Below are 27,690 nucleotides of genomic sequence, written 5' to 3'. Positions count from 1 at the left end.
TGTTTGTGTGGTATTTATTTGTCATGGATATGTTTACTTGTTCCTAATTGTTCATATTATCACTTCCTTAGTATATTAAAACAATGAGACAAATAGGCCCACTTTTTTGAATGAATTTCTGAATTGTTTCATGGGTGTTATGAAAGGCTGCTGTTCAAGTGTCCCAGCCGGGCCCAGGATATTGATGTGGCAATAACTTTGTGGCAATTTGATGATTTATATTAGTCTGGTAATATGTAACAGTACATGTTTCTAACTGAAATAAAAAGTAGTAAATATATATATATATATATATATATATATATATATATATATATATATATATATATATATATATATATATGTATATATATATATATATATATATATATATATATATATATATATATATATATATATATATATATGTAACACAGAAGCCGAGATGAATGTTCGAATAAAAGATGTGTAGTTCATAACCTGAATTTAATGTTTTAACTAATTCATTCATTTATTATTTCCTTTATATATATATATATATATATATATATATATATATATATATATATATATATATATATACATGCATACGCATACAAAATGCTGAAGTCATTTTACAGCTTTTACTATTTCAGTTAGAAACATGTACTGTTACATATTACCAGACTAATATAAATCATCAAATTGCCACAAAGTTATTGCCACATCAATATCCTGGGCCCGGCTGGGACACTTGAACAGCAGCCTTTCATAACACCCATAAAACAATTCACGCGCCTCCACCTCTCGCACGCTGACGTCGCGCGGTGCCCAGTCCGCCTCGCTTTCGTTTGCGTGCGGCAGCGGTACAACAGAGAGAAGGAGGCGGAGAAGAAGAAGTAGAAGTAGAAGAAGACGACTGCTGTCGGGTTTACTGTTGTTGTCTATAAGTGGCGTCTTTCTGCTTCAGTACACGGACAGACATCGCAGCTTGGAGAGCAGATAGACCGCTTGCTGTTCATTTTGGCCGACTGACTATCACGAGGTTTTCGCTGCTTATCAACAAACCTCGACACTGACGGGATCGCACCTGCCACGAAGCGTATGGACAACAAAGCCTGATCCAAACCGAGCCAGGCTACCTGCGAAACCTCAAACGTATTAATTTATTTAAGAGCCTGTGCTGCACACAAGAGGCTGGTGCTGCAAGAGGTTTGTGTGCACTTCCATATATTGAAGGCCGATCCGATCCGAGCCGAGGTTTAATTATAGCAACACTTGCACACGCGTCTTAATTTCTGCACGGACAGCCAACAGTGGAAGATAATTGAAGGGGTCGAGGAGGAGCATAGCAGGCCTACATCGGTGTTTTAATAACTGAATTAGACTAACCCTGCTGGTTTGATAGTCGCCGTCAGCAGCCCTCCGTGTTCAATGTTCCCTTGAAAAACAGGAGAATTATGTGGGTCAGTCCCGAAGATGTGTTACTGGCGGGCGCATTATGGATCACCGAGAGAGCAAATCCATATTTCATCCTCCAGAAACGGAAGGGCCACGGGGATGGAGGCGGAGGCCTGGCGGGTGAGTCCTATATTATTAAACTGTCATGGATCATCAGCAAAAACACGTTTTATTTAAATTCAGAGGTTATTGATGATGAAATTGAGTGACCGTAAACACGTACAAGGTTCTCCAGTCAGTGCCCTTGATCAAGGCACTGGCTCAGCTCTGGAGCTGGTCCCCGGGCGCTGTAAATGGCTGCCCACTGCTCCCTTGAGGGATGGGTTTAATGCAGAGAATGAATTTCGCTACATGTATGTGTATGTGACAATAAAGTACCTTTTACCTTAGTACAGTATGTCAGGTGGAGTGTGCTGATGTTTGACATGGGGAAACACATGGACAGGATAATGTGAGGAGGATCATATGACCAATCAGCTGCCATGGGTGGCCTTTGTGTATGTTAGCAAAGAGGAGTTGAGTACTTTTCTTTACTGATTGATTTATTCACACTATCAGCCTGCTTTAGCCCAATGATACACCTTTTTGACCAAGTATCAAGGGACAAAGTCCAGCACATCTACTCTCAGATCATATAAAACCTACTCCAGAAATTAGGTCACACTATCTTGTAAAGTGGCAGACTATCCCTGCCTGCAAGGAAAATTCCAACCATAACAACAATGCAAACAATAGTAGTTGTCGTTCTTGTGCAGCTGCTAATAGCTGTGGAGCCTTAACAACAGTGAATCTATTTGTCTGTTTGCTTGTTCATGCTGAATCATTCCCCTTCTTCCTTCTCTCACTCCTCTCTTGCTTATTCTATCCAAAATGGGTCAAGCAGCAGCAGGAGCATGAGGAGGACGAGGAGGAGGGAGACAGGTTATGGAAATGACTGTTGGAGGTTTACAGTTAACAGCCCACTGTCCCGTTTTACCTCTGAATTTTGAAATGTGGTTCACTCTTTAACCTGAATCCGTCTGGTTGCAATTCATCACAAAGTATGGCACTTCCTCAAATGTTACAGAAAATATGTTGTTTAACATCTTTGAGATAATCCTACATATTTGGGTATGTGAAAAACTTTAATAGATGAGATTGTTAGGGTCCTGATTTTGACATTTATATCGAAGACAGCCATAGATAACTTGGGCTGCAAAAATTAGCTGCTGGGCCCCTATAAATCCCCGAATGCTCCCCCTATGTAATTTACTACAATGAACTATGAGATGGCCCCACATGCACTGTGTGGTAATTTATTTGAACAAAAATGTTATATATTGGTTTATGAAGGTTGTAATGCTACATTTTGGCCCAGTGTTTTTAAGATCAGGAGATAACTTCAAGGACCATATGATGTCAGTGATATTTCCATATTCCAAAACTTATAATAAAGTAAGTTATCACAAACCAATTGCCACACCGTGAACTATGCTTTTGAGGGCCCAGCTGGTAATAAGTAGCCTACATTAATGTTAACATGTGCAGCCAAATATAATTTATAGCAATGGAAATTCTGAATATTTAAAGGCCGTTTTTTTTATTTTTTTTTATTCAAACCTAAAGTGAAAATGATGCCTCTGTCACTGATGGATCTGTGTAGATCAGCTCAGTTTCTGTTCCCTGCTGAGATTTTCTCACTCTGTCTGTCAGTGTCACTGGTCATGAGCCTCAACACCAGTTACTATAAGAGTAAAATCTCTGCCACTGAGGACTGACTCAAAAGTGTGTTTTTACACACAAAAGATTAGGAACCCCCAAAAAAAAGTATCAATTTATTTTTATTTTTTTTATTTTTATTTCTCTTGTGACCTCCTTAGATTTACTTTGCAAACCCTTGTGGAGGTTCTGACCAGCAGCTTGGGAACCACTGAACCTTTTATATGGATAAGATAACCCGATTGGAATATCTGTTTTTGGTGAATCCAGTTAATAAGATGCTGATGCAGAAACCTTTTTGAATAGGCAGGCGTTTGAACAGTATGGCAAATTCTTGTCTTGAGGTAGACATGGTCATATTTACCAACCATAGTCTGACTAATAAAGGCTTAAAGTAAGCATTAAGTTTTGACATATTTGACCCTCTTTAATGAGCACGCATTCATTCGACTTCTGTATTATCATTTTAAATTTTTGGGTGTTAAAGAGAAACTACAATAGTTTACTATTTGAGGGTTCCAAATGCTCCTTAATGATGATTCCTTTATAAGGTTAGTTCAGATAAATGAGAACTGGAGTTAACATAAAACTGGTGTAGAGTTGAAGGACATTTGGTGACCCAAAATTCTTAGAAGATCCTCTCTTTGACTTGTCAGACTCATGGATTGTTTGGGGAACTTGGATGTGCAACCAGATACCCATCCATTTTTTGTCTCTGTGTTTAAAACCCACAAGACCCTTCACCCTTACAAGAGTTAATTATTTCTCATTTTTCTCTGGAGGAACTGCATAAATTCGGCAACTGTCCATCTCGGTTTATGCAGCTACTGTACTGATGTTTCACAATGTTGCCACTCTGGTAAATTATGTTTGAAAATAAGAGAGCAGCGGTTTGGTGGGGCAAAGCAAATATACATTTGCCTTTTTTCACCAAACCTCACCGGCCCGCTGCCAGCTCTGACATCGGAACTCAAGCCCTGTTAAGTTGAACAGAACAGCAGATTTGTGCCTGGCTCTGTGAAATGCTCCGTCCTGCTGCAGCTGATTGGTTTACCCTCTCCCTGGAAGAAGTGCTTGTGGGCAGTGCCAGTGTGTCTGGGCACCAAGCACCAACTGGCACACAGTACAAGTCAGCAAGCTCAGCATTTACATAACATAACAATGACCTCATCCTCTAGCACCACTTAGCACACTTGCCAAAACAAGAACTCACCAGAGCCTGAGAAAAGGAGGCTGCAAGTCTTTTCTTTGTTTTATCAATATTAATGGTGTTCGTACCATTATGCTTTCAGAGAATAGTACTGTAATTGTCAGTTGAGATTTAAAGGTAACCTGTGGAGATTTGGAACAGTAGTAATGTAATGGAGCAATGTTTTTACTATAGGTTAGGAGTAGGTCCCAGTTTTGTTTATTGTTGTGTGCAGGCAACGCAATACACATTATTACACTACTCCACTGATCAACTGGTGGCAGTGATGCACCAATAAATGCAGCAGTGCCCAAGCAAGTACAACATTGAAAGCTAGCAAACATGAATGTAAACAATGCAGGTGTGAAACTTTAGGAAAAATCATCTTTGCAGATGTTTTATGTAGAAGGAAATGCATTCAACACATTTCTTAGACCTGAGGGGTATTTCACAAAACCAAGATAAGGGATTAAGCCAGGATTTCCCAGTTATCCTGGCTCAATTTAGCCTTTACTCGGTTTCACAAAAGCAGAGGCACCTAATTTATTCTCTACAGCTATCCTGGTCCTGACCAGGCTAACAGCCAGGATCTATTAATCCTGGAGCCTTTTCTGTTCACTCAGCAGTGGTTTTTACCTTATTGTTATCAGCCTGCATTAAAATACATCCGGTGCATATTGCTGTTCATTTAAGTACTGTTATTTAAAGTTGACCTTTTTTTTTATAATTATTCATGTGACATAGTTACTGTTAAATTGCTGTATGAAGACTGCTGTTCATATTGTTGTTAGAAGTTTGAATACTGAATAATTGAATTATTTATTTTTTTAATTCTTTAACAATAAATGATCATGTATGTTCCTGTATTTGGCATTCTTAGCACACAATTTGTGTTGTCCAGTACACTGGGACTATTATTATAATAATAATAATGATGATGATGATGATGATGATGATGATGATGATGATGATGATGATAATAATAATATAATATTTAAGAACATAGCCTTATTGTACTATGCTCCTAAAATATAAACTTAGTTTACTGGACCAGTAACTGTCTAGTGTTGTAGGCTACTGTATGTTCATGCAACAACAGGGAGAGGACACCCCAATGGTTTTTGAGCTTATATTTAGTTGGGGTGAAATAACTGAATATCACTCTGTTACATTCATGTTTACAGTGTGCATTATATTTATCACTTAATTATCTTTATAGTTTCTAGATTTACAGTCAAAATTCTTCAGTGTCTTTCTTTTCTATGTCCATATATACAAGGGAGCAAAGCATATAATATGTAAAGAAGGAAACTCGTCCTCTGTTTAAAAAAAAAAAAAAAAAAAAAAAGTGTGGCAGATAATAGAGGACCGACTGAATGATATCTGAAAAAAAATATACATTTACGAACTAATGCTCTTAACTGAAAGCATTCAGTGAGTCACTTGTAATTTGCTAAACAAACAGTTGTACACTTTGCATTAAAAGCGAGCAGTGGAAGTTAATATGACTTTATATATATATATAATTTATATTTTAGCCCATGAGAGAGCGAGAGAAACCGAGTCAAAGAGATATTTACGCATCATATTCTAATGTTGTAGAAAATTGTTCTTCATGGTAAATTTCCTAAGTCATATTAACTTCCACTGCTCACTTTTAATGCAAAGTGTACAACTGTTTGTTTGTTTAAAAAAAAATGCATACACATACAATTTGACCTAACAAAGCTGGTCTACACTAACTGCTCAGTTTCATGTGTAATGTCATTTGCAGGATGACACATATAACCTGACAAACTACCAGCTTTTAACTTGCAGTCTTATCTAATAACAGAGTTTGCAATGCACACAGTGTTTTGTGGGACAGTGCAGAGCTGGAGGGACATTGGAAAGGACGTCTTGCATCCAAGTGGCTTTTGTTGTCTATATGTGGCCATGACCATTATTTGTCAGTATGTTCTGTGAGGAAGCAAAGAGAATAAGATAGAACAAAACCTGCATTCATCAGACTGTAAATAACTTCAGAATCAGGCCATCGTGTCAGTTGTTATGCAACTTGACACTTAAAGCATAAAATTTCACAATAATTTGAGTCATTGTATAACACAATCTGGTAATAATTACTGTATGTTTTACTGGAGATGTGTCATGTCAGTATGGACAACATTTTGTAGGTCACACGGTTACTTTGAACTATAGGACTTGTATTTCATGTTGATATACTGTAGATGTAGAAAAGGTGGAGAGGCTGTTAAATACATATCATTGCATATGTGGAGGCAATGAGACTTGCATGTGATAATGATGATGATGGTGATGATGATTCAGGCTTGTCTCCGATTTTCTGTTATCTGAAGCAGTATTGATTTTAAGTCTGAGGCAGATGGTGTTCCTTTGTGTGCTCAATGCAAACATCCTAACCCAGCAACCATCCACCACTTCCCCCTCCAAGATGTTTAGGCAGAAAGAGGATACAAACAAAAGATATGAAGCTGCTTTTTTCATGTTGTTGGTTTGGTCTGCTGCTCTTTCATTGAGACATCACATGATTTTATAGCTTGTTCTGCTCATTCCATAGGCAGAAAATGCAACCATCACAGCTTTGTGTTGTCTTTGTTTTGTGCGCCCACTCATATAGCATGTGGAAGGAAATTATATCTGTAAGGCAGAGGTGTGAGCTGGAACAAACTGCAGAGGCATGTGATGTTCGTGGTTCCGGTTGTAAATAAACAACAACTCATATACAATCCACACTAGTTCTAGAAACCGCTGTCTTTCTGTCTGTTTTGGTTTTCACTTATATCAGTCTTACTGGAGGAGTGACAGGTGGATGTCAAGTGGTATCAAACCTTTAGTGGTCTCTTTCTTGTGCGTAACAACCAATTTTCCGGCGTTAAACCTCAACTGGCATGTCGTAGGCTGAACCATTCATTGCATGCTGTACAGCAAAGTCCAAATTCGCTGCTTTTCATGAATTTTTAACCACAAGATGTCAAGAAAAAGCGGATTTGCGCATTTGCTCTATCTCTTTGGAATTGTTATTTAAAAGTGTTTTGAGAGTAGGGTTGCAATGGTATGAGATTTTCACGGTATAACGGTCTCAGAAAATGATACAGTATACGGTAATTATTATCAGTTGATAATGTTAGGAAAAAGAACAAATGCTTTATAATAAATACTTTTTTTTTATGTAAGTTTGTGTAAAAGATCTCCCTTTGAAAATATATATATATTTTTTAATACTGTGGATACGCAAATGTACATTGTATGATAAATGTCAATTTTCATTCACTGCAACCCTATTTCAAGAGGAAAGCTAACTGGGTAACCCATTAAAAGCTTTCTGAGGTCAACGTGTGAGCAATTGTTTGATCTTGAACTTTTGGGTTATATGACTCTTTTAAACCGCGTGATTCTCTTTTGTCAAAGAGGAAGTTGTCTTCACACTCACAACCGTTGTTTTTCTCACAAAGGGACTCAAAGTGTCAGACTGAATAAGCTCATTATTTTCAGTGTCAGACTCCACTTTAGCTGATTGACTTCTTCAGCCCTGGGGAAACGGTTAAGTGGTTACAAATACAAGTGGAAAAACTACAATCGTGTATGCATAGTAGTTCTAATGACAGTGCTCAAAACATGACATTTGGCTTGACAGTCACCATCTAGCTGTCTGTCAGTTTAAGAGACGCCATGGTCTACCAGCTATTTATTGAAACCCAAGTTGCTCTATTGGTGCTTTTCTTGAGTGTTCATCGATACAAAATGGTGAGAGGGGCTAATGAGGACTTATAATGGAATATATGTGGAGGAAGGCAGAGAAGAATGGACATGAGGAGGATAGAAGGGAGACAATAAGAGTGAAGGTTTGTAAGGTCTTTGAATGATGGAGGGTCAGTGGGTCTTAACCATGCAGATGTCATTCTTTTATTATTAAGACTTGTTTTTTTCTGAAAAAAACATTTTAGCTTTGTCGCTTGTCTTCTCTCTCTCCCCTTCCTCCCACTCATCCTCTCTCTGTGTGACTCATTCTGTGTTTGGCCTGACGAGCTGCTGAACAAAAATAACCTGTCTCTTATGGCAATTGAACGCATACCTACTCTGAACCAAGAAGAATATTCACAGCTAACAACAGCTCTGAAAATGGTATCGCAATGGCAATTGGCCAACTGCAGGTTTCTAAATTTTGAGTCAATGTGTAAATCATCTGCAAATAGAAATGTCAGTAAGTCATTAATAAAGGGTTCTTACAATAGTCCATCAGTTCTGAATATGTAACTGTTAATAAGTTGCTAAAGGTATCCTGTGAAGTTTTCTTGTTCTCACCAAAAAGCATTGTCTTGTTGTGTGTGGAATGCATTTTCTTCCTCCACACAACATTCACAAGTGTATGTTTTTAAATATTTCAAAACCTGCATTGTTTACATTTATCACTGTGTCCCACATCTATACTACATACTAATCGCCATAGTATACTGGTTGGGAGTTAAAAAAGCCTGGACCCCGCTTTGGCCCCCCAAACTAGACTGTCTTTAAGAGGCTGTAGCGTGTTCTGTTTCTGTTTCACCACCATCCACAATTTATTAAAATCTTTCCAACTCCTCCAATTCCTTTTGTGCATTGCATTGTGAGAGAATCAACATCCCATTCAAAAATCAAGTTAAGTATGCAAGCTGTATGGTTGAGTATATTTAATTTTGTCCACACTATACACTAAAAAACAGCCTGAAATCAGTATGTAGTATGGATTAGGGACACAACTCATGTTTTCCTTGCTGGCAGCAAATTCTCTGTTCGGAGAAACGCTGACATCTGTTAAACCTTTTAGATGCATGCATCACAGCTCTTCATCATTGCATTTTATTAGCGCACTCATTCATTTGTCAGGTGACTTTTATCTTTTATCACCTTCTCAGCCTGTCAATTAGTTCCGTGGTTATCTGCCTTCATTCATCACCTGGCTTCAAATACCAAAATCACAATTAGTTATCATGTCTCAGAGGTAAACAAATGCAGATCAGTCTAACAAGTTACCAAATGCATTCATTGTAAGGCATCGACATTCCAATCACAGGATGTTTTTCATATGCTCAAATGTTAAACAACCAGACCTCATGGGTTTCCCCTTTTGCTTAAGCATAACAAAATGTTCTGAATGTATTAATGCACTTTCTTTTATTATTGCTTAGGTCTCTCACATGGTCTTTTGTTTCACAGCTGAACACATTTATTGGATAACTTGTATCGTGATTAAAAGTTAATTTTAGAGTGTGAGGTTTTTATTGTTTTTGGACACACGCAAGACATTTTTTATTTAGCCTCTGGGGAAAGCTCTGAAGTGTTTTGTATTAAGTATTTGTTTCTCAGTCTTTAATAACAGTTTTTTGTTCATGTCCTATGGTCCTGTAATAAGGTCTAGGAAATTTAAGGGGATGGAAGAATAAAGGGGTGCCGTCAATCCAGGAGTAGTCTTGTGAGATGCCTAGGGTGGCGGCGTTAATGTCGTATAAAAAATGGGTAAAGTACCTCAGCTTTCTGGAGGGCTCCTAAGAAGCTTTGTGCTGGGGAGAGACATGTATGATGGGCTTATGGTGTTGTCATTTATACATGTTTATTAGGCTTATGGCTTATTGTCTATTTTTGTTGAATGGTCTTGAATCTACATCAGATTCTTGATTTTTGTCTGGGTGGGTGGTGATGACCGTGGATGTGTTCATGTTGCGAGTTGTATGTTTTGTATGTTTTAAAAAAAAATAGGAAATTGTTAATCACAAAAAATAACTGTATTTTGGGCTCTAACAGGTTTGCTGGTTGGGACCCTGGACGTCGTCTTGGACTCCAGTGCTCGGATGGCCCCATATAGGATCCTTTACCAGACTCCTGACTCTTTAGTTTACTGGATCATTGCTCATGGTATGTGCACTTTCACTCTTTAGCTCAAACACGTGTATTAGAAGGAAAGCAAGCCACTATCTCAAGTCTCATTTGAGAATTCAGTTTGTTGATTTACACCACTTCCGGTGTTTTCTTCTGCACATTTTAGTTATACAGGTATATGTTTCTCCAGTATAGACCCCTCTGTGTTTTCACCCCCTGCACATCCCTCCCCCAGCCACCACACAACACATAATGCTCCAACATCCTGCCTTTTGACATGCTAGCTGCTGAATGCCAAGCATTACATCATGCCCCGGTGGTTTTGAAGGGCAGGATTACAGGATCGGGTGCAGGAATCGATGCTCAAATATGAGTGGATGTTGTGTTTTTCTGCTAATTACTGGATGGGGTTTCATTATGATTTCATGTCATCTGTTGGTGTCTCACAACAATAAATTCTGCATATTCTATGTATGCAAAGCTTTACTTATCTCCAGTGAGAGACCGTGTGTAGCAATGAATCCTGCAAAGTAGCAGCCACACTCCAGACTGATTAGAAGCAGCACTCTTCTTTGTTTTTATTTTTTAATAATTTTTACTGTCTTTGAATTTGAAAGTATCTCAGCTACATTTTCGAAAAAAAAAAAGCTTTGATACTTCCAACATAAAACCAGGGCAACAACTAAGTTATTTTCATTATCAATTAGTTTGCTGATTAGTTTCTTAATTAATCAAATGTAGAAATGTGAAAAATAGCAATTTCCTGTAGTAAGTTGACACACTCAAACTGCTTATTTTCTCTGACCAACAGTCCAAAACCTGAAAGGTATTTACTATCAGAAAAGACAACGGAAATCAACAAATTATCACATTTGAGATGCTTGAACCAGTGACATATATGTGGGCGTTCAGAGGCAATAAAATGCAACCCACACATTGTGGGAATGCATAATATCAAATCAGGATGGTCAGGCTGTGACCCGACCCCGGATAAGCGGACAAAGATGGATGGATGGATGGATGGATGGTGCTTTATAAGATTATGATGTTAAGATCAAACTGCTGTAATTAGCTGTAGGTTCATATTTAATGAAGATGGGACACTAGTGAGACACTAGCAAAGATGACTTTGTTAGGGTATATTTGCAACCATGTATTTAATTCAGCGGTTCCCTACTTAATGTGTATATGAAATACTATTTGTGCTCCCTATCTGAAACTGAGGCCTACAGAAGACTAGCCTTTGAAATGGCAATGGCTCCCCACCTCCCCTCCCTCTGTTCTTAAATCCTCCACCCAGAGATAGGAGAGTGGAGCAGTCTGGCAGACATCGCTAATTTAGTGAATGTGCACTTACTGAAGGGCTGTTTGCAGCAGTACTGAGGGATAATGGTCCACAGTGGCAGCCATTACTGCAAACGGTTTCTCCTGCAGCCAAAAACATCAATTTTGACCTCACTGATAACGTAACAAAATGGTAATTATAGTGTTGCTGTGGACGTGTGTGATATGCATTTTATTTTACTGTTGGCTCTAGAAATTTGATTTGCACTGATGATTTTGCCATCATTAGCCCATCCTCCAGTTTTCTACCTCCAGGATCTCCCACCTCACTGTTTAAGAATACAATAGTAATTTCCCATAAATTCACGTGTGGCCCAGTACTAGATCATGACTATAATGCCAGTTAATTCTGAAACATTACACCATCATGTTCCTCCTATGAACAGAGCGGCTGAGTGCATTGACCCTCCCTCCTCACTCCTCTGCAGGAACCTCCCGCAAAGAGATCACAGAGCACTGGGAGTGGCTGGAACATAACCTGCTGCAGACTCTCTCCATCTTTGAGAATGAGAATGACATTACCACCTTTGTCAAAGGAAAAGTCCAGGTAACTGCTCACTCTGTTCCATCAAAAATGTAGTTTGATGTTTGGACTTTAAATTCAAAGGTGTCCTCTGTGAAATAGCGAGGTGATTGTTGTTCATTATAGATGGAAGTGATGGACAGTGTTATAGTTTTATTTTTTTTTTTGATGGTCACAGACATTCAGAGTGTAGAGCATTTACAGGTGTGTATAGGGGCATCTGGATAGCTTACCTGGTAGAGCATGCACCACATTTACAAAGGCTCAGTCTTGTCGCAGCAGCCACAGGTTCAACTCTGACCTGTGGCCCTTTGCTGCATGTCATTCCCCCTCTCTCTCTGCTTCAGTCTCAGGTGTGTCTCAACATCCTCCAGCCAGCTTATGAGACTGTGGTGCTGTCTTTTTTGATTTGAGGAGAATATGAGAAAGAAGTGTAGAGATGGCCACTGGTCAGATGGGCTGCAAAACAAAATGTTTCATATATAAGTACAAACGGGGACAGATAACCGTAGTAGCCCATGCTCTATGAATACAACAATGTACATTTAAAACATCAATCATAGACAGCCGCCGCTCCTCACTTTAAAATCCTAATGTTTCATGTCCCAGCTCATTTAGTCTTTCTGTCTCTGTCCATCTCGCCTCAGGGCATCATTGCGGAGTACAACAAGAACCACGACGTCAAAGAGGACGATGACACGGACAAGTTCAAGGAGGCCAGCACCAAGTTTCGTAAACTGTTTGGTATGCCGGAGGAGGAAAAGCTGGTCAACTATTACTCCTGCAGCTTCTGGAAGGGCAAGGTGCCACGACAGGGATGGCTCTACCTCAGCATCAACCACCTCTGCTTCTACTCCTACTTACTAGGAAAAGAAGGTTGGATATAGACCCAACTTTACTTTTGAAATGTCTTCAAGCAAAAAGGGTCGGGTGACGTGGAGTCACAAAATATACAGTAGCTTGTCTTCATCTGACTTACACATTTATTGTGATATGAACTGTCATTTTTGGAGTTTTGATTTGGAGTTTGTAGTCTTTGAATATTTAACTATATCAACTATCCTCCACATTTCTTTATTAAAAGAATCTCTGACCTGGAGATATCTGAAAAAAATTCTTTTTTTCAAGGCTATATTATATATTTGAGACTCCAAACTATTATCACAAGTTATATTGCAGTAAGTTGATAAACGCCAACATCTAAACCACATATCAAACATCATTTTAGTATTCTTGCATGCGTCTCAAAGTGAACCATCATGCAAGACTTACACCATATCCTGAGAGCTACCTTAGTCTGTTGTTTTATCGTTTCCATATATACTGATGTCTCTACCTTCACTTTTTGTAATTGTCAGCCAAACTGGTGGTGCGTTGGGCAGATATCACCCAGCTGGAGAAAAGCGCCACCCTTTTGCTGCCCGACGCAATCAAGGTGAGCACCCGCATGAACGAGCACGTCTTCTCTGTCTTCCTCAACATCAACGAGACCTTTAAGCTGGCGGAGCAGCTGGCCAACATCGCCATGCGTCAGCTCCTGGACAACAAAGGCTTCGAGCAGGACCGCTCGCTGCCCAAGCTCAAGAAGAAGTCACCCAAGAAGGTGTCCGCACTAAAGAGGTGAGAAAGATCTGATGCGGAGCAGGAAACGCTTGTGCTCATCAATAATGAATGCCATTCAAGCCTGTTTATGACATGCAGTCGATTTGAACATTTAGTTGGCAGAGCAGTTGGTTACCCAGACACTTAACAACCGAGGATGAAATTCTAAAATGGTGTTGCTAGTTTAGGTTTCACAGTTTAACTGCAAAAGCAAGACATACATGTGTTGCAAACCATCACCCCTCCTCCCCTCCCCTCCCTATGCCCACAAACACACAAACAACAACCTGTAGCTGCTAAGGACTACTGTCACAAACTGAAAACACTCAGTATAGGCCTATATGGGCACTATGTTCAATGCCTTTTTTATATTGTGTGTGTTGTAAGTGTTTTATTTTTTTTTTGTATCTTTTTTTATTTACTGCTACTGCACTGATTGCCACTAATGTAAAACACATTAGTAATGTAAACACTCTGCATAGTTCCATATGGGCACTATGTGCAAAGCGTTTTTTTAATATTGTTTTTTAATCTTTTTATTTACTGCTGCTGCACTGATTGCCACCAGTGTAATTCCGTTGTGTCCATACCATGACCGTAAAGTATCTTGAATCTTGTTGGGAAATAAATGTGTGTTTTTGAACTCTAGTAATTGGCCTCTGCAATCTCTAAAGAATAGCCTCAAGTTCTAATTTTTGCTCGATCAAAAAACATTTTATGTAAGCATGATTTGGTTATACTGCAGTCTGGGGTTATATGATTGTTGCATAACTCTTCTGCACAGACACTTCATTGTCTCTGTCCAAACTGTGTAACTTTAGGAAGTGAAACTATCCAGTCGACGGTGTATAAATTTAACTGGGTATACTTTACACATATTATTTTTCATTAGAGTAAGTATTTTTGGTGTATCACCTTTTTGCATTATCACTATGATTATGTCAAATCAAGCTGTTAATTTACATTATATATTTACAAAAATGTGTCATCTAACATGACCTTTTCCATCTTTCAGAGATTTGGATGCGAGAGCGAAGAGTGAGCGTTACCGGGCGCTCTTCCGTCTGCCCAAAGATGAAAAACTGGACGGACACACAGACTGCACCCTGTGGACCCCCTTTAACAAGATGCACATCCTGGGACAGATGTTTGTTTCCACCAACTACATCTGCTTCACCAGCAAGGAGGAGACCCTGTGCAGCCTCATTATCCCGCTACGAGAGGCGAGTTGTTTGTCTCCGTCCTGTTGCTTTTGCCAATAAAATTTACAACCCTGTAACTGGAAACTGTCTCTACCCAAACAGCAGTCATGAGTATAAGCTGAAGTTAACCGCTAACGTGAATGTGTCTGATAATGTCTGGTAGAGGGTTGTTACTGTAAATAAAAGTACACAAAGTTAATACTATTTTCCATTTAACGCTAGTCATTTACTAAATTGTGTTAAACCTTTTGAAATGTACGGGATGTCTCAGCAGGTAAAGGTGTAAATCAGTTGCTAGGAAACTTTTGTGTTAACTGAGAGTATATTTGTTCCCTGTCGTTCCTTCAGGTGACCATCGTGGAGAAGGCAGACAGCTCCAACGTGCTGCCCAGCCCGCTCTCCATCAGTACCAAGAATCGTATGACCTTCCTGTTTGCTAACCTGAAAGATCGAGACTTCCTGGTCCAGAGGATTTCTGACTTCCTGCAGCAGACCAGCTCCAAGATCCACATAGAGAGGGAGCTTACCAGCAGCCTTAACAGCTCCGATGACGAGGTAAAAGAAATTTTTGTTTTGTTTCTTACGTAAATACCTAGTTTACTTTGAGTAAATAGAAAATCTATAAAATACTGTAAATAATTGTGGTGTGTCCATTTCAAAGCTTGAATCTGATGTCTATCCCCTCCAGGTTTCCTCCCAGCATGGATCCCTGCTCTCCAGCAGCCCACAGCACAGTTTGAGCTCAGAAGGCGAGCGTACGTTCAACCTGAACGACAGCAGAGTGCCAACAGCCACACAAGCCCTCATGACCATGTACCGCCGCCGCTCACCTGAGGAGTTCAATCCCAAACTGGTGAGTTAAATGCACCTTTTGTCGAGTACAATTAAAAGCATTTCATCTTGTCCAGCATGGTAGTTAAACCTAGTTTAATAATACTTTGATCCATTCTTCTTCTGTTAAAAGCTATTATTTATATGTAGCCTTGGATTCTAAGTTAATACATTGTCATTTCTTTGATAGCCATTTTCACATCATTACACTGCATGGATATTAAAGCTGCATGGAGGATTGCTGCTAAATGCCACCTAGCTGGATTATTTTTCCCGCAATGTATAAATAAAGCCACACCTGTTTTTAAGTTCAATGCAATGGGACTGTGACCCTGCATGATGATATTTTCTTTGTGGATTGTGCAAGAAATGAATCTAATAGTTGATAGTTATAATAGTAACTATAATATAGTTAAAGCAGAAATCTGACAGAAAAAAAATTGCGGTAATTGCACTTGAGCTGCTGCATTTCCATGAAATACTTTTTCCTCTTTGCTAAGGCGAAGGAGTTCCTAAAGGAGCAGGCGTGGAAGAACCACTTTGCCGAGTACGGACAGGGAGTGTGTATGTACCGCACTGAGAAGACGAAGGAGCTGGTCCTCAAGGGCATTCCTGAGAGCATGAGAGGAGAGCTCTGGCTGCTTTTCTCTGGTGAGCAAATGTTCAGGGAGGCATAAAATGCTGTAAACACACACTGTGCATATGGAACTGTCTTACACTTCACCTAATGAGACTCCGCCCTGCATACTACGTGTTCACACTTGATCTTAACATCACATGATACATATTTTGCGCGGGTGTAGTTGATCCACAGACAACCTGTTGACAAATGCACAATGTAAGAACAAGATAAAAAACAAAAATGGAATAGCCAATGTAGGACGTTAATACTACTGTCAAAACAAAGGGTATTCTGGTGTTGCAGCCTGTATAAACACATGGTAAAGATTAGTTTACCACTTTATTTATGACACAATGTTCATAACTATTCAGATTATTCAAGACTGAAATTGTTTTTCAAACATTCAGTGCCAGCTCTAGCCTAGGCGGTACCTGAGGCAAGATCTGGAAAAGAGCTAAATATTTTACTTAAAATGATAAATGCACTTCTCAAATCCACTTTTCAGCCACTCAACTGAAAACTGATTGTTTCTTTTGAAAGATTTTTAGAGTTGACAGTATTTGAAAAAGCGAAAAATTAGCAATATGCAATATGTTTTAATACTGAATATCAAAAAAATTCTTATGTACAGCGTGTATGAGCACAAAAGAATACACTTAGGGGCTACGACTAAAAATGTGTTTTCCAATTTATTAATGTCTGCTGACTACACACACAGTTGTTCGTATCAGATTCCATGTTTATGTGTACAATAATGCCACTACTGTATATACTCAGAGAAAGGCAACCTGGTCATGCACTGACACATGAAAAGAGAATTCGATAACAATCCTGCTGACATGACATAAGTTATGTTTTTCATTATCTGGAGTAAATGGGCTTGAAGTAAAACAAATGATCTCACTTGATTTTTGTGAAACCGCTCATACACAAGCATATGTTATGTTATTTTCCATGAGTACTTGAACACAACATTTTAAACTTTACCACCAAACATGGTGCTGCTAAAGGAGAACGTTCCATTACCTGCAGATTGTACAGAGGACCTGTAGCTAGTGACACCACACTTCCCTGTGTACAGGCACAGTCATGCAGCAGCTTGTAAAGTACTCGTCCCCAAGCGAGCAGTGCTGGGTTACCTACAACTCCCAACTACAGATTTTCTCCATGTTTCACTGGAAAGTTATTCACCTAACTAAACTCAAGTACAGTTAACCAGCGAACAGGTCTCTAAGGCATGTAATTACCAGTACCACTGGTGTAACTGAATAACTGAAACTCCGATAAAAATCAGTTCATGGTTTGGTGTTTACCATAATTGGTTATGTAGTTTACTATAGAAGCAGGGATCTCCTACTTTGCTTGCTGTGTTTAGACATTATCTGGAATAGTTACAGCAGTTGTTTCCTTTGTTTTCTGGTGAAATGTCATCATAAATTGAGTTTTTCTTTTTTTTTTTAATCTCACCAATACAGCTCTTTATCCATTAACGTATGATGTGTTATTGTTTTTTTACTTGTGCAAATGTAGTTACAGACTAAGGGTTCGACATAAAGAAGAATACATCTGTGAATGAATTAAAAAATAAAGAAAAAATGGACCATGTACTTTAACAAGTGACAACAATGGGTACTTTTAGTGAAATTACAACAGTTTACTCCTTTGCATTTACAAGATGCAGAAGCTCCAGAATCACATCCCAGTATGGATGCCCTGATGCATATGTACTGTAGCCATGCTTCACTTGTATGTGGTAGATGTCTAAAATGTATATAGTATTTTTCTTCTTCAAAGTTGCTGCAAATCTTTGTGTGCTTCGCTGCTGTGGCATTTACATTTCCCTGCCTGATCTTATCTTATAGGATTTAAATATTTAATGACCGCTTTGCATGTAATCAACCCCATCACAAAGACTGTTACCATAGCTCTTGTAGTTATCTTTGAGGACATTTGAACTCAAGTGTTTTTTCATAGGGACGGTCAACGAGATGGCCACCCATCCCGGATACTACGAAGACCTGGTGGAGAAGTCGATGGGCAAATACAACCTGGCAACAGAGGAGATAGAGAGGGACCTGCACCGCTCTCTCCCTGAGCACCCGGCCTTTCAGAATGAGATGGGCATCGCTGCCCTCCGCAGGGTCCTTACAGCCTACGCATTCAGAAACCCCAACATTGGATACTGTCAGGTACACACACTCCCCTCGATTTTGACATGAACTGCCAGAAACCTCGGAGGCCTTGACAATACTTGAAATTCTCCTCTCTTCTCCTTCGACACCAAAGGCTATGAATATTGTGACATCTGTGTTGCTGCTCTACGCCAAAGAAGAGGAGGCTTTTTGGCTGCTTGTGGCGCTCTGTGAGAGGATGCTGCCTGACTACTACAACACTAGGGTTGTAGGTCAGTATGTGCATGTGCTTCTGTATTTTAGGGGGTTTGATTTGACCGTTTTGTATTTGTTTAACATCCTGTTTCTTCCCCAGGGGCCCTAGTGGATCAGGGGGTGTTTGAGGAGCTCGCCCGTGAGTACATTCCTCAGCTGTACGACTGCATGCAGGACCTCGGGGTCATCTCCACTATCTCGCTCTCCTGGTTCCTCACCCTCTTCCTGTCGGTCATGCCGTTCGAGAGCGCCGTGGTGGTGGTGGACTGCTTCTTCTACGACGGAATCAAGGTCATCTTTCAGCTGGCGCTCTCCGTGCTGCACGCCAACATCCACCAGCTGCTGGGCTGCAAGGATGACGGCGAGGCCATGACCGTACTGGGCAGGTAAAAGGGACAATACTATATCCTTTATCATTATCCACTACATTAATCAGACGGCTTTAGTTACTAGTTACTTTACAAATTAAGGTTTTTGCACACATAACGCATGTAGTTAATAAAATATGATGTTTTATTATAAATTAAACTACCCATCAATATAATGGCCTACAAGTCCAGATGAAATGATTAGATGATCACGCTTAATTTTTTGACAGAACTGTTTTTTGATCGTTTCCAGTTTCTAAAATGTGAGGATTTAGTAAGTGATGTTAATCCAATACACTTTTTGTCAATTTCAGGTAATATCTCCTCAGGTCACCTAGCTTTTTATTTTATGTGCGCTTAAAAAAAAGATCTGGTGTTAATACACAGCCCTGGCTGTGTAAATGGAAAACAAACAAACAAACAAACAGAAAGGAGTGCATGAGCCACAAAACACTATTACAGCCAATCGGCGGCAACAGTTGATGGTGGGGGGGGAGGGAGGCAGCATGTGAATTTGACGGTCGGCCAGTAGTTATCTGTCTATGAATCTGGGGGGCGGAGCCTCTGAAGGGGATGTTTTTTGTTTGACAGGTGAGTTCAAATATCAGCAATCTTTGCGCAGCATCGCTTATTGCACCGTTGAAATGTTACTGTTACTACTTTAAGCATCTTTTCCTGATGATACTTATATACTTTTACTTAAGTAAAATTTTCAGTGCAGGACTTGTGTGGTATTAGTACTTTTTCTTATGTAAAGGATCTGGATACTTTTCCCACCACTGTCTAAAACCCTAAAAACAATTTTAAGATTTAACAGATATTTTTGTCCCTCGAGCCTGAAAGATTTCTTGATAATTTTGGTAAATCACTTGTTTTGTAGATACTTGGACAGTGTGACCAATAAGGACAGCACCCTCCCCCCCATCCCCCACCTGCACTCCTTACTGACAGACAATGGAGAACCGCATCCAGAGGTCGACATCTTCAAACTGGTCCGCAGCTCCTACGAGGTATTCAACCGGGATGATGATGATGATGATGATGATGATGATGATGATGATGATGAGCGTGTGTAAACCGGTGTCCTCCTCTGTGTTTGCTCTCGAGATGTGGAGGGATTTTCTTTCTAAAGGGAGCTGTAATGTTACAGCTTTCAATAAAATGCAGTTCAAATGATTTAAACTTAAATTTAGAATCTTTAACAGTATCTCACTGAAAAGCCCATCTGTCTCCTCACAATCACACAATTGTCTCCAGCTGCACTTGTTGTTTCCACTGTGATAACAGACTTCCAGTAGTAATACCACTGCTAAATTGACCCTATATATATCTCTCCGTTTGTCCTTCTCCTTTTGTGTCAGAAATTTGGTTCAATCCGTGCAGATGTGATTGAACAGATGCGTTTCAAACAGAGACTGAGAGTCATCCAAACCATTGAAGATACAACTAAACGCAACGTGGTAAGGACCCACTGACTTACCCTTATTAACACTGGAATTAGACACGTTTGTGAAAGTGTACAAGTACACTCTGTGTGTTTAAGTATAATCTTCTTACTCAACCCTGTCCTGCAGTTAGCACAACAGGAATCAGGCAACATGGAACAATTTTAAAAGTTTCCTCAAATTAGATTTGATCTTTGAAACCCACTAAATGACATTCTTGTCATTATAAGATCATGTGCTCCCTTTTCACGCTTGACATTATTTTCTTTCTTCTATGATTACTTAATGTAATTATATCATAATATATTTCAGGTCAGGACTATTGTAACAGAGACTGCCTTCAGTATTGACGAGCTGGAGGAGCTCTATGTGCTCTTCAAGGTGAGTTACAGCTTTGTGTACCTCCAGCTCCCACTTACTGTTTTGCCACCATGCTAAAGGTGAGGTATTTGGTCTCTGCAGAGAAAATGAATGATAGCCTGGGAATCCTGACATTAGTGCTCCAGCTATCTTACTCGTCTAGCATAAGCTTTTCTTAATTTGCCACTTTGTTAATGACCGTGTTCATGACGATTTTAGATTATTCAAGAGTGACTGTGTTTTCCAAACATACTGTCAAAGTGTGTTTTTGTATTTCTCAAACATGACACAATGCAACTATGCCTGTGGTTATTGTTTATTAGCCACATTTATCTATAATTGACCTTTTTAAACTCAGCAAAACATACAGGTTTTTTTTTTCTTCTATTTAAATTATATTGACTGGCATACTATAATTTACAGTTCTGCCCCCTCTTTTCCTCTCTTCAGGCGGAGCACCTGACCAGCTGTTACTGGGGCGGCAGCAGCAACCCCACAGAGCGCCACGACCCCAGCCTGCCCTACCTGGAGCAGTACCGCATCGACGTGGAGCAGTTCAAAGGCCTGTTCAACCTGCTGTTCCCCTGGGCCAACGGAGCCCACTCAGACCCCCTGGCTTTGCGCCTCTTCCGTCTCCTTGACCAAAACGGAGATGCCCTCATCAATTTTCGGGAGTTCATCAGTGGCCTGGGTAAGTAGAGTGAGGTTGTGCGTAGGTCTTTGTAAATATTCTTTGAAAGTAATGGTTTGTAACATAGCGGATCAGTTGTCAAATTTATGATGTCATGATTCTTATGTAAGGTTATAATTGCATCCAAGCTGGTGTGTCCCATCTGGAAGCAGTTCAGATGTGTCCGATCTCTAAAGCTTGTTGGTGTGTTTTTAGGTGTCCTGTGTCACGGGGACCTCACTGACAAGCTGAAGCTCCTCTACAAGCTGCATGTCATACCTGGTGAGTGTGCGTCCATGAAGTTCAGTGTTATCGGAAAAAGTCTTTTAGGACACAGAGGAAAATATTTCATTTTTTTTAGTGAAGCAGGATTATTAGCTGTACAGAAAAGAGGTGGCTCCGTGGAAAATGTTTTCTTTGTCTCACTTCACTGGGCAAATCTCTTTCATACCATTACTTTTATCAGCATGCTTTTTTTTTTATGAGATAACTGACCGAAAAGAGAACTTTTTAAAGTACTCACTGTATTTTAAATTCAGTCGTCAACTTAATGAATACTTAGGTAGCTTTATGTTTCTAATTTGAAAATTTGGGATAAAAATGAAATGAATTACAAAAAAAGTTGACAGAATGTTTTCACAAGCCAAGTTAAATTTTCCTCCCAGAAAACACTCATGAACCGGAAGAGCCCGACTCTGCCTTTGAGGCCACTCAGTATTTCTTTGAAGACATCACTCCAGGAACGTCCATCGGTAAGAAACCAAGATCAGCTTTTTTTGTGATCAAATTTGTGTTGCTTTGATTACATCCTTACCTATAAGCACATTATGCAGGTGCACCACAAGGATTTAATATAACCATATATCAATATAACATGTCCCCACACCATACTGGGGGCCCACTTTTTCCCAACCCCCAAAAGTACCAAAAGACAGCTCTGAACCCAATTCCTCCTGTTGCATAGTAAAGATCCAGTACATACACTTATCAAACAATTCAAAGAGCAAGTAAAAAAGGGTGAAAAATTATTAGCAGAAGAGATCAACTGTGTCGAGGAGTAAACCTCTATATATGGGCGCCCGCTCTACCGACTGAGCTATACAGGTGCCCAAAAATACAGTATATGTTTGATCTAATATGCTTGTCTTCAAACTATAGAGGATGTTGCTAAAAGATGGGCGCTAAAAGTTTAGTCAAGCTATTGGAATTTAATAATCCTACTATAATTCAATTGAAGAAATTTTAATTTTGATCTTTTCTCTTCAGGTCACGACTCAAAGTGCAGAAGTGAGAGGGATGATGGCTTTGTCAGAGTTACATTTAAGACTGAAAAAGGTAAGCAGCATAGAGCAAAAGTAATATAAAAGCCTGAATGTATAGATCTAATACAACAACATACTACAAAGTCCCATTTATCTAAAATGAGCATTTAGTCTCATTCAAATAACATAACCTTTTAGTCTCAATTAACAGCCAATAAAAAAACTCTTATTATATTCACACAAAATGTTATTGGGTCAACATATGGGTGATTTTCATGGACTGAACACAATTGATCGTGTTTGTAAAGTCATGTGTATACAGGATATACCCATATCCATGATGCAACAACACAAATTAGGTTCGGTTCTGCAGATATCGTAGTCTTTAATCGCAATACACAAACAAGCAGATATTAAAGGCACCCACATGCTTTTAAAAAACAAAATATAGTAAGAGTTAATAACACATTATTTGTACATCTTACAGTAAAGAAACTCAACACTCCTGAATATCGCCATTACCTGAAACTCTGGAACCAGGAGACAAAATCTAAACTAGAAAATACAAAAGACCTCCCCAAGCTGAATCAGGTGAGACTTCGCCCTCCGTATCTGTCATACACAGTATGTGCATAAGAAACTAAGTAGTAGGGTGGGCTATAACTGACCCCTGAACTGTGTCATTTCCTCCAGAGTCAGTTTATTGAGCTTTGCAAGACCCTCTACAGCATGTTCAGTGAGGATGTTGCAGAACAGGAGCTGTATCACGCCACAGCGACAGTCACCAGTCTGCTGCTGGAAATGGGAGAGGTGGGAAAGCTCTTCTCCTCCTCTGGCAGAAGGGACCACAACATGGAGGGTGAGTCGGGGCCGAGCATGTGCGCGAGAGACGCCACAGATCCCAAAAGCAGCCCGGGGGCCGTGCTGGATGGCATGTTCCAGCAGCGGGGCCAGGGGGACGGCTTTGCCCCTGCAGGTCTGGAGAATAAGGCCATCCCCTGCGAGGAGGGGAAGGGGGACGAAGGGAGCGAGCAGCTGCCGTCTATGCAAGACATCAGGCTGGAGGACTCGTCTCCCAAAGACACAGGCACTTCATCTGCCATGCTCATCTCGGATGATGAAACCAAAGATGACACTTCAATGTCGTCTTACTCGGTGCTCAGCGCTGGCTCCCACGAGCTGGACGACAAGCTGCAGTGCGAGGACATCGCAGACGACACTGTGCTGGTACGCAGCGACGACGGCCCCGGCGGTGAGAGAAGTAGCCGGCCCCACGGCGGCGGCGGACCCCACGACCGAGGGCTGCCTCACAGCACGAGCATTGATAAAGACTGGACCATCACGTTTGAGCAGTTCCTGGCCTCTGTGCTCACCGAGCAGGCCCTGGTGCATTATTTTGAGAAGCCGGTGGAGGTCGCGGCTTGTATAACTAACGCCAAGAATGTGCAGAAAGTCGGCCGCCCCCTGCTGTCAACAAGTGACTATGAGATCTCGCTTTCTGGCTGAGATTTCACACACGCACACGCACACGCACACACGCACACGCACGCACAGACTTTTTAAAAAGGGAAACATGATTATCAGTCGTCAGTCTCGGTGAGTTTTAGAGGACAACGAAGGTGGGTGTATGTGTATGATAGTTGAATGAATGTGACCAAAAACTGCTCTTGGCGATGTATTTTACCAGATGTGAAAGACCTTTATTATAACAATCATTAGATTCTGTCCTGCTAAGAGGGAACAGGACATTAATATTAGGGTTTGCTCAGATGAAATCAGTGTGTACATGTAGTAGCCGTACTTTATAAACATTATGCATAGGTATTAATATTGTAATCCCTAGTACTCTTAAGCTATGTAGATGTAAATGTCCATGATACAGTACACTGGGATATTGATAGTCTACGTACGATCACCTAACATTATATCTGGGTCAAACTATCGCTTCCTTACTTTATGATTCCATTTGCTGTTGAACACAAAATGTTTTTCCGTTTCTCTTGGAACGACAATACGGACAAATGCAAAACAAAGCTGTGAAAATTCAATGATTAAGTGAATTTTCATGTATTAGTGCATAATGTGTCACTTTGGCTGTTGATTTAAACTATTTTTCACACACACACACACACACACACACACACGCACACACACACACATACACACACACACACACACAGGACTTCATGAACATTTACTCACCAGGATTCTGTTTGTTTATTGGTAATCACAAACAACTTTTGTTTTTACTCAAAAGAAAAACGACTCACACCTGATGATTAAGGAATTCATGTGTCCTAAGAAATGATTACACTAAAAAAAGGTGTTGAATGAGAAACCTGCACTTTCTTTATGTTTACAAGATAATGGTGTCCACTAATATGTTACGGCCTTTTTATATTTAAAAAAAAAAAAAAATCTATTTTAACCTTTTTTGCTCTGTACATTTTTACGTTGCTGTATTCAGCTTGTTTTTATGTGAATATTTTTTTATTTTAAATGTCCAGGTGTCCTTACTCTGGATTCTGATGCATTGTGTAGGCTATCACTCCATCTAATTAAAGTTACAGTATGATTGATCCGATGCTGCACAGAACAAAGTCTCAAGCCTTTTTCATCAGACTGAGTGCCACTATATGGCCAAAGACAGAGCGTTACTGCCATCTGGTGGAAGATCATTTATACTACCAATCATTCATTTACTGAAGATATGATTTTTAGCCCTTAAATATGATTCCACAGGAATTGCATTATCATTTGTTTGTTTTTTTAACTATTTTATCTAATTAAAACCTAGAATTAGTTCTCTACAGTAACTCATATCTCTTACTGGAACTCATCCGTGCAAGTGAGTCTCATGTGACCGTTATGGAATGTAACTAAGTGCTTTACCTTACTTTACTTTTTTATTTTCATGTTCAACTTTATACATCTACTCCACTACATTTCCGGTTTGACAGCTAAAGTTACTTGTTACTTTGAAGATTAAGATATTGTATACAAAACGGACGTTTAGAAAACGTGATGTATTGTCATACAGTGGTGAAAGAACAACTTAAATCTTAAGTAAAAGTAGCAATATCACAGTGTTGAAATACTCTGGTACGAGTAAAGGTTCTGCATTCAGAATTTTACAGAAGTAGAAAGGTATTGGCGTCAAAAGTTAATTTCAGAATAACATTGTGTACATTACTTTCAGCATTTACTGAAGTTTTCTCTTTCGCTCTCTCTCTCTCTCTCTCTCTCTCTCTCTCACTCACTCACTCTCTGTTTGTGTAAACCAAACACACTAGGGTTGTGGCTCAGGTTTAACCAATCACAGCAAAGGGAGCTCACTTAAAACTGGACTTTCTGTAGACTGAAAGATTGAAAAGAGGCTTTCCCTCAGATACATGACAAATCTATAAATGATATATCAGAAATGAGGCTTTGTTTGAACAGTGTAGATAAAGAATTGCTTCTATCTCCCTCCTGTCTCACACTTTGCTTTCAAGATATTATAAAATCCGCAAATGAAAAGCTCTATTTTGAATTTTCATCATATCTAACTAATATGGCTACACTATTTCAGTTTTGATTTATAATAGTTACTGATTAAAGGGGAGAAAGACATGATAAACTAATGGGAAAATAAGAAGCTTGAGAGTCTAGTCTGGCCTATTTTGTGCCTCGGGTCCTGTTTAACTATCTCAATCACAAAATCCCTTTTCCCCCAATATACACTCAGTTTTCAGTAAATTGGAAACTGAGTGTATAATGATGGAGTGCTAAAACGAATGCAGTCTAATACAGAGTTTTAAAGAGGCTGTTGAACAGTTTTTAATATTTAATTTATCCTTATTAATACGGGGTGGGCAAAATATTATATCTCAATATAACACAACTCAACAGCATCAAAAACTACAGTTTCCAAAATTATCATTAAGCTGCATCAACATCTCTCTAAACAGTTTCAACAAAAACTGAACTTTATAGCCTTCATGAGATTAGACTGCATTAGTTTTAGCTAGTTGTACCTATTAACCTGGCAACTGAGTGTTGTAGTAATAAGATCACATTTTCTTACCTGTTTCTTCATCCCAAAATCGTATTTTCCCATCATTTCCATACTATTAGAGAGGCTACATAGATTGGATTCAGGGTAAGGTATTGTGAAACCGGCATCTTCACTGCCAAACTGTTGGGAGACAGCATGGTGTGACACAAAGTTCTTATCTAATCCATCATGAACTGCAAGTCAATGTTTTACGTCACTACTCTTCCCCCAAACGCTTAAAAAAACGAAAAAAAAAACGGGTCCCTCTTTTACAAAATTGTGAAATGTATTTGTTATTACAGTTTTTTTGGATTGCTTACACACTAAAATTAAAAGTAGTACACTATTAGCAAAACCTTACACTCAAGAAGCAAAACATCAGCCCATATTTGCACAACTATAAGCACATTGTCAACCTCACACTTGTTGCAAAACTCTACACACAGTGATTTGCAAAACACTAAACACACTTAACATACATTACACACAAAAATCTATCATGAAGTCACTTCCTTGCAATACCAAAGCACTGACTGTCAAATTACCGCACCGTCCAACCAATTGGTTCAACACAGTCATCAGGTGTGCAAACACTTGTTTGCCTAATTGTAGACACACCAATCAGGTGTATAAGCACTATAAAAAGCAGCAGGTGAGTTCATCGGTCTTCAAGCACAATGGAAAGAGTCAGAGAAAGAGTAAGACGAGGAGGAAGAGGAATCAACAGAGGAGGAATCAACCAAGGAAGAGATGGAGGCCATGCTGGAGGTAGAGGAAGAGGAAGACAAGAAGGTGCTCAAAGAGGACCGAATCTGACAAATGAGATCCGCGCAACACTGGTTGACCACGTTGTCAACC

General features: G+C 39.6%; 1 protein-coding gene across 1 annotated transcript; it reads left to right on the top strand.

Moving 5' to 3' along the window:
* Positions 1–741: 741 nt before the first annotated feature.
* tbc1d9 (TBC1 domain family, member 9 (with GRAM domain)) lies at positions 742–25,375 on the top strand. The gene is made up of 21 exons (XM_028600781.1): positions 742–1,539; positions 10,106–10,216; positions 11,953–12,071; positions 12,695–12,923; positions 13,406–13,667; positions 14,665–14,872; positions 15,200–15,406; positions 15,540–15,704; positions 16,183–16,333; positions 18,279–18,493; positions 18,591–18,708; positions 18,792–19,077; positions 19,940–20,069; positions 20,421–20,519; positions 20,817–20,885; positions 21,315–21,555; positions 21,751–21,816; positions 22,200–22,286; positions 22,801–22,869; positions 23,284–23,387; positions 23,490–25,375. The coding sequence occupies exons 1-21, from the start codon at positions 1,419–1,421 to the stop codon at positions 24,300–24,302; spliced, it is 3,870 nt and encodes a 1,289-aa protein (XP_028456582.1). The 5' UTR covers positions 742–1,418; the 3' UTR covers positions 24,303–25,375.
* Positions 25,376–27,690: the final 2,315 nt, after the last annotated feature.

The sequence above is a fragment of the Perca flavescens genome, chromosome 2, assembly GCF_004354835.1.
Source record: "Perca flavescens isolate YP-PL-M2 chromosome 2, PFLA_1.0, whole genome shotgun sequence".
Taxonomy (NCBI): domain Eukaryota; kingdom Metazoa; phylum Chordata; class Actinopteri; order Perciformes; family Percidae; genus Perca; species Perca flavescens.
The sequence above is the reverse complement of the archived record's forward strand: the minus strand, read 5'-3'. Positions and strand labels throughout refer to the sequence as shown.

Coding starts and splice junctions, on each gene's coding strand:
- tbc1d9 (XM_028600781.1), top strand. CDS start 1,419: ATGTGGGTCAGTCCCGAAGATGTGTTACTGGCGGGCGCATTATGGATC. Junction 10,217..11,952: donor TTACTGGATCATTGCTCATG/GTATGTGCACTT, acceptor ACTCCTCTGCAG/GAACCTCCCGCAAAGAGATC. Junction 20,070..20,420: donor TGGTCCGCAGCTCCTACGAG/GTATTCAACCGG, acceptor CTTTTGTGTCAG/AAATTTGGTTCAATCCGTGC.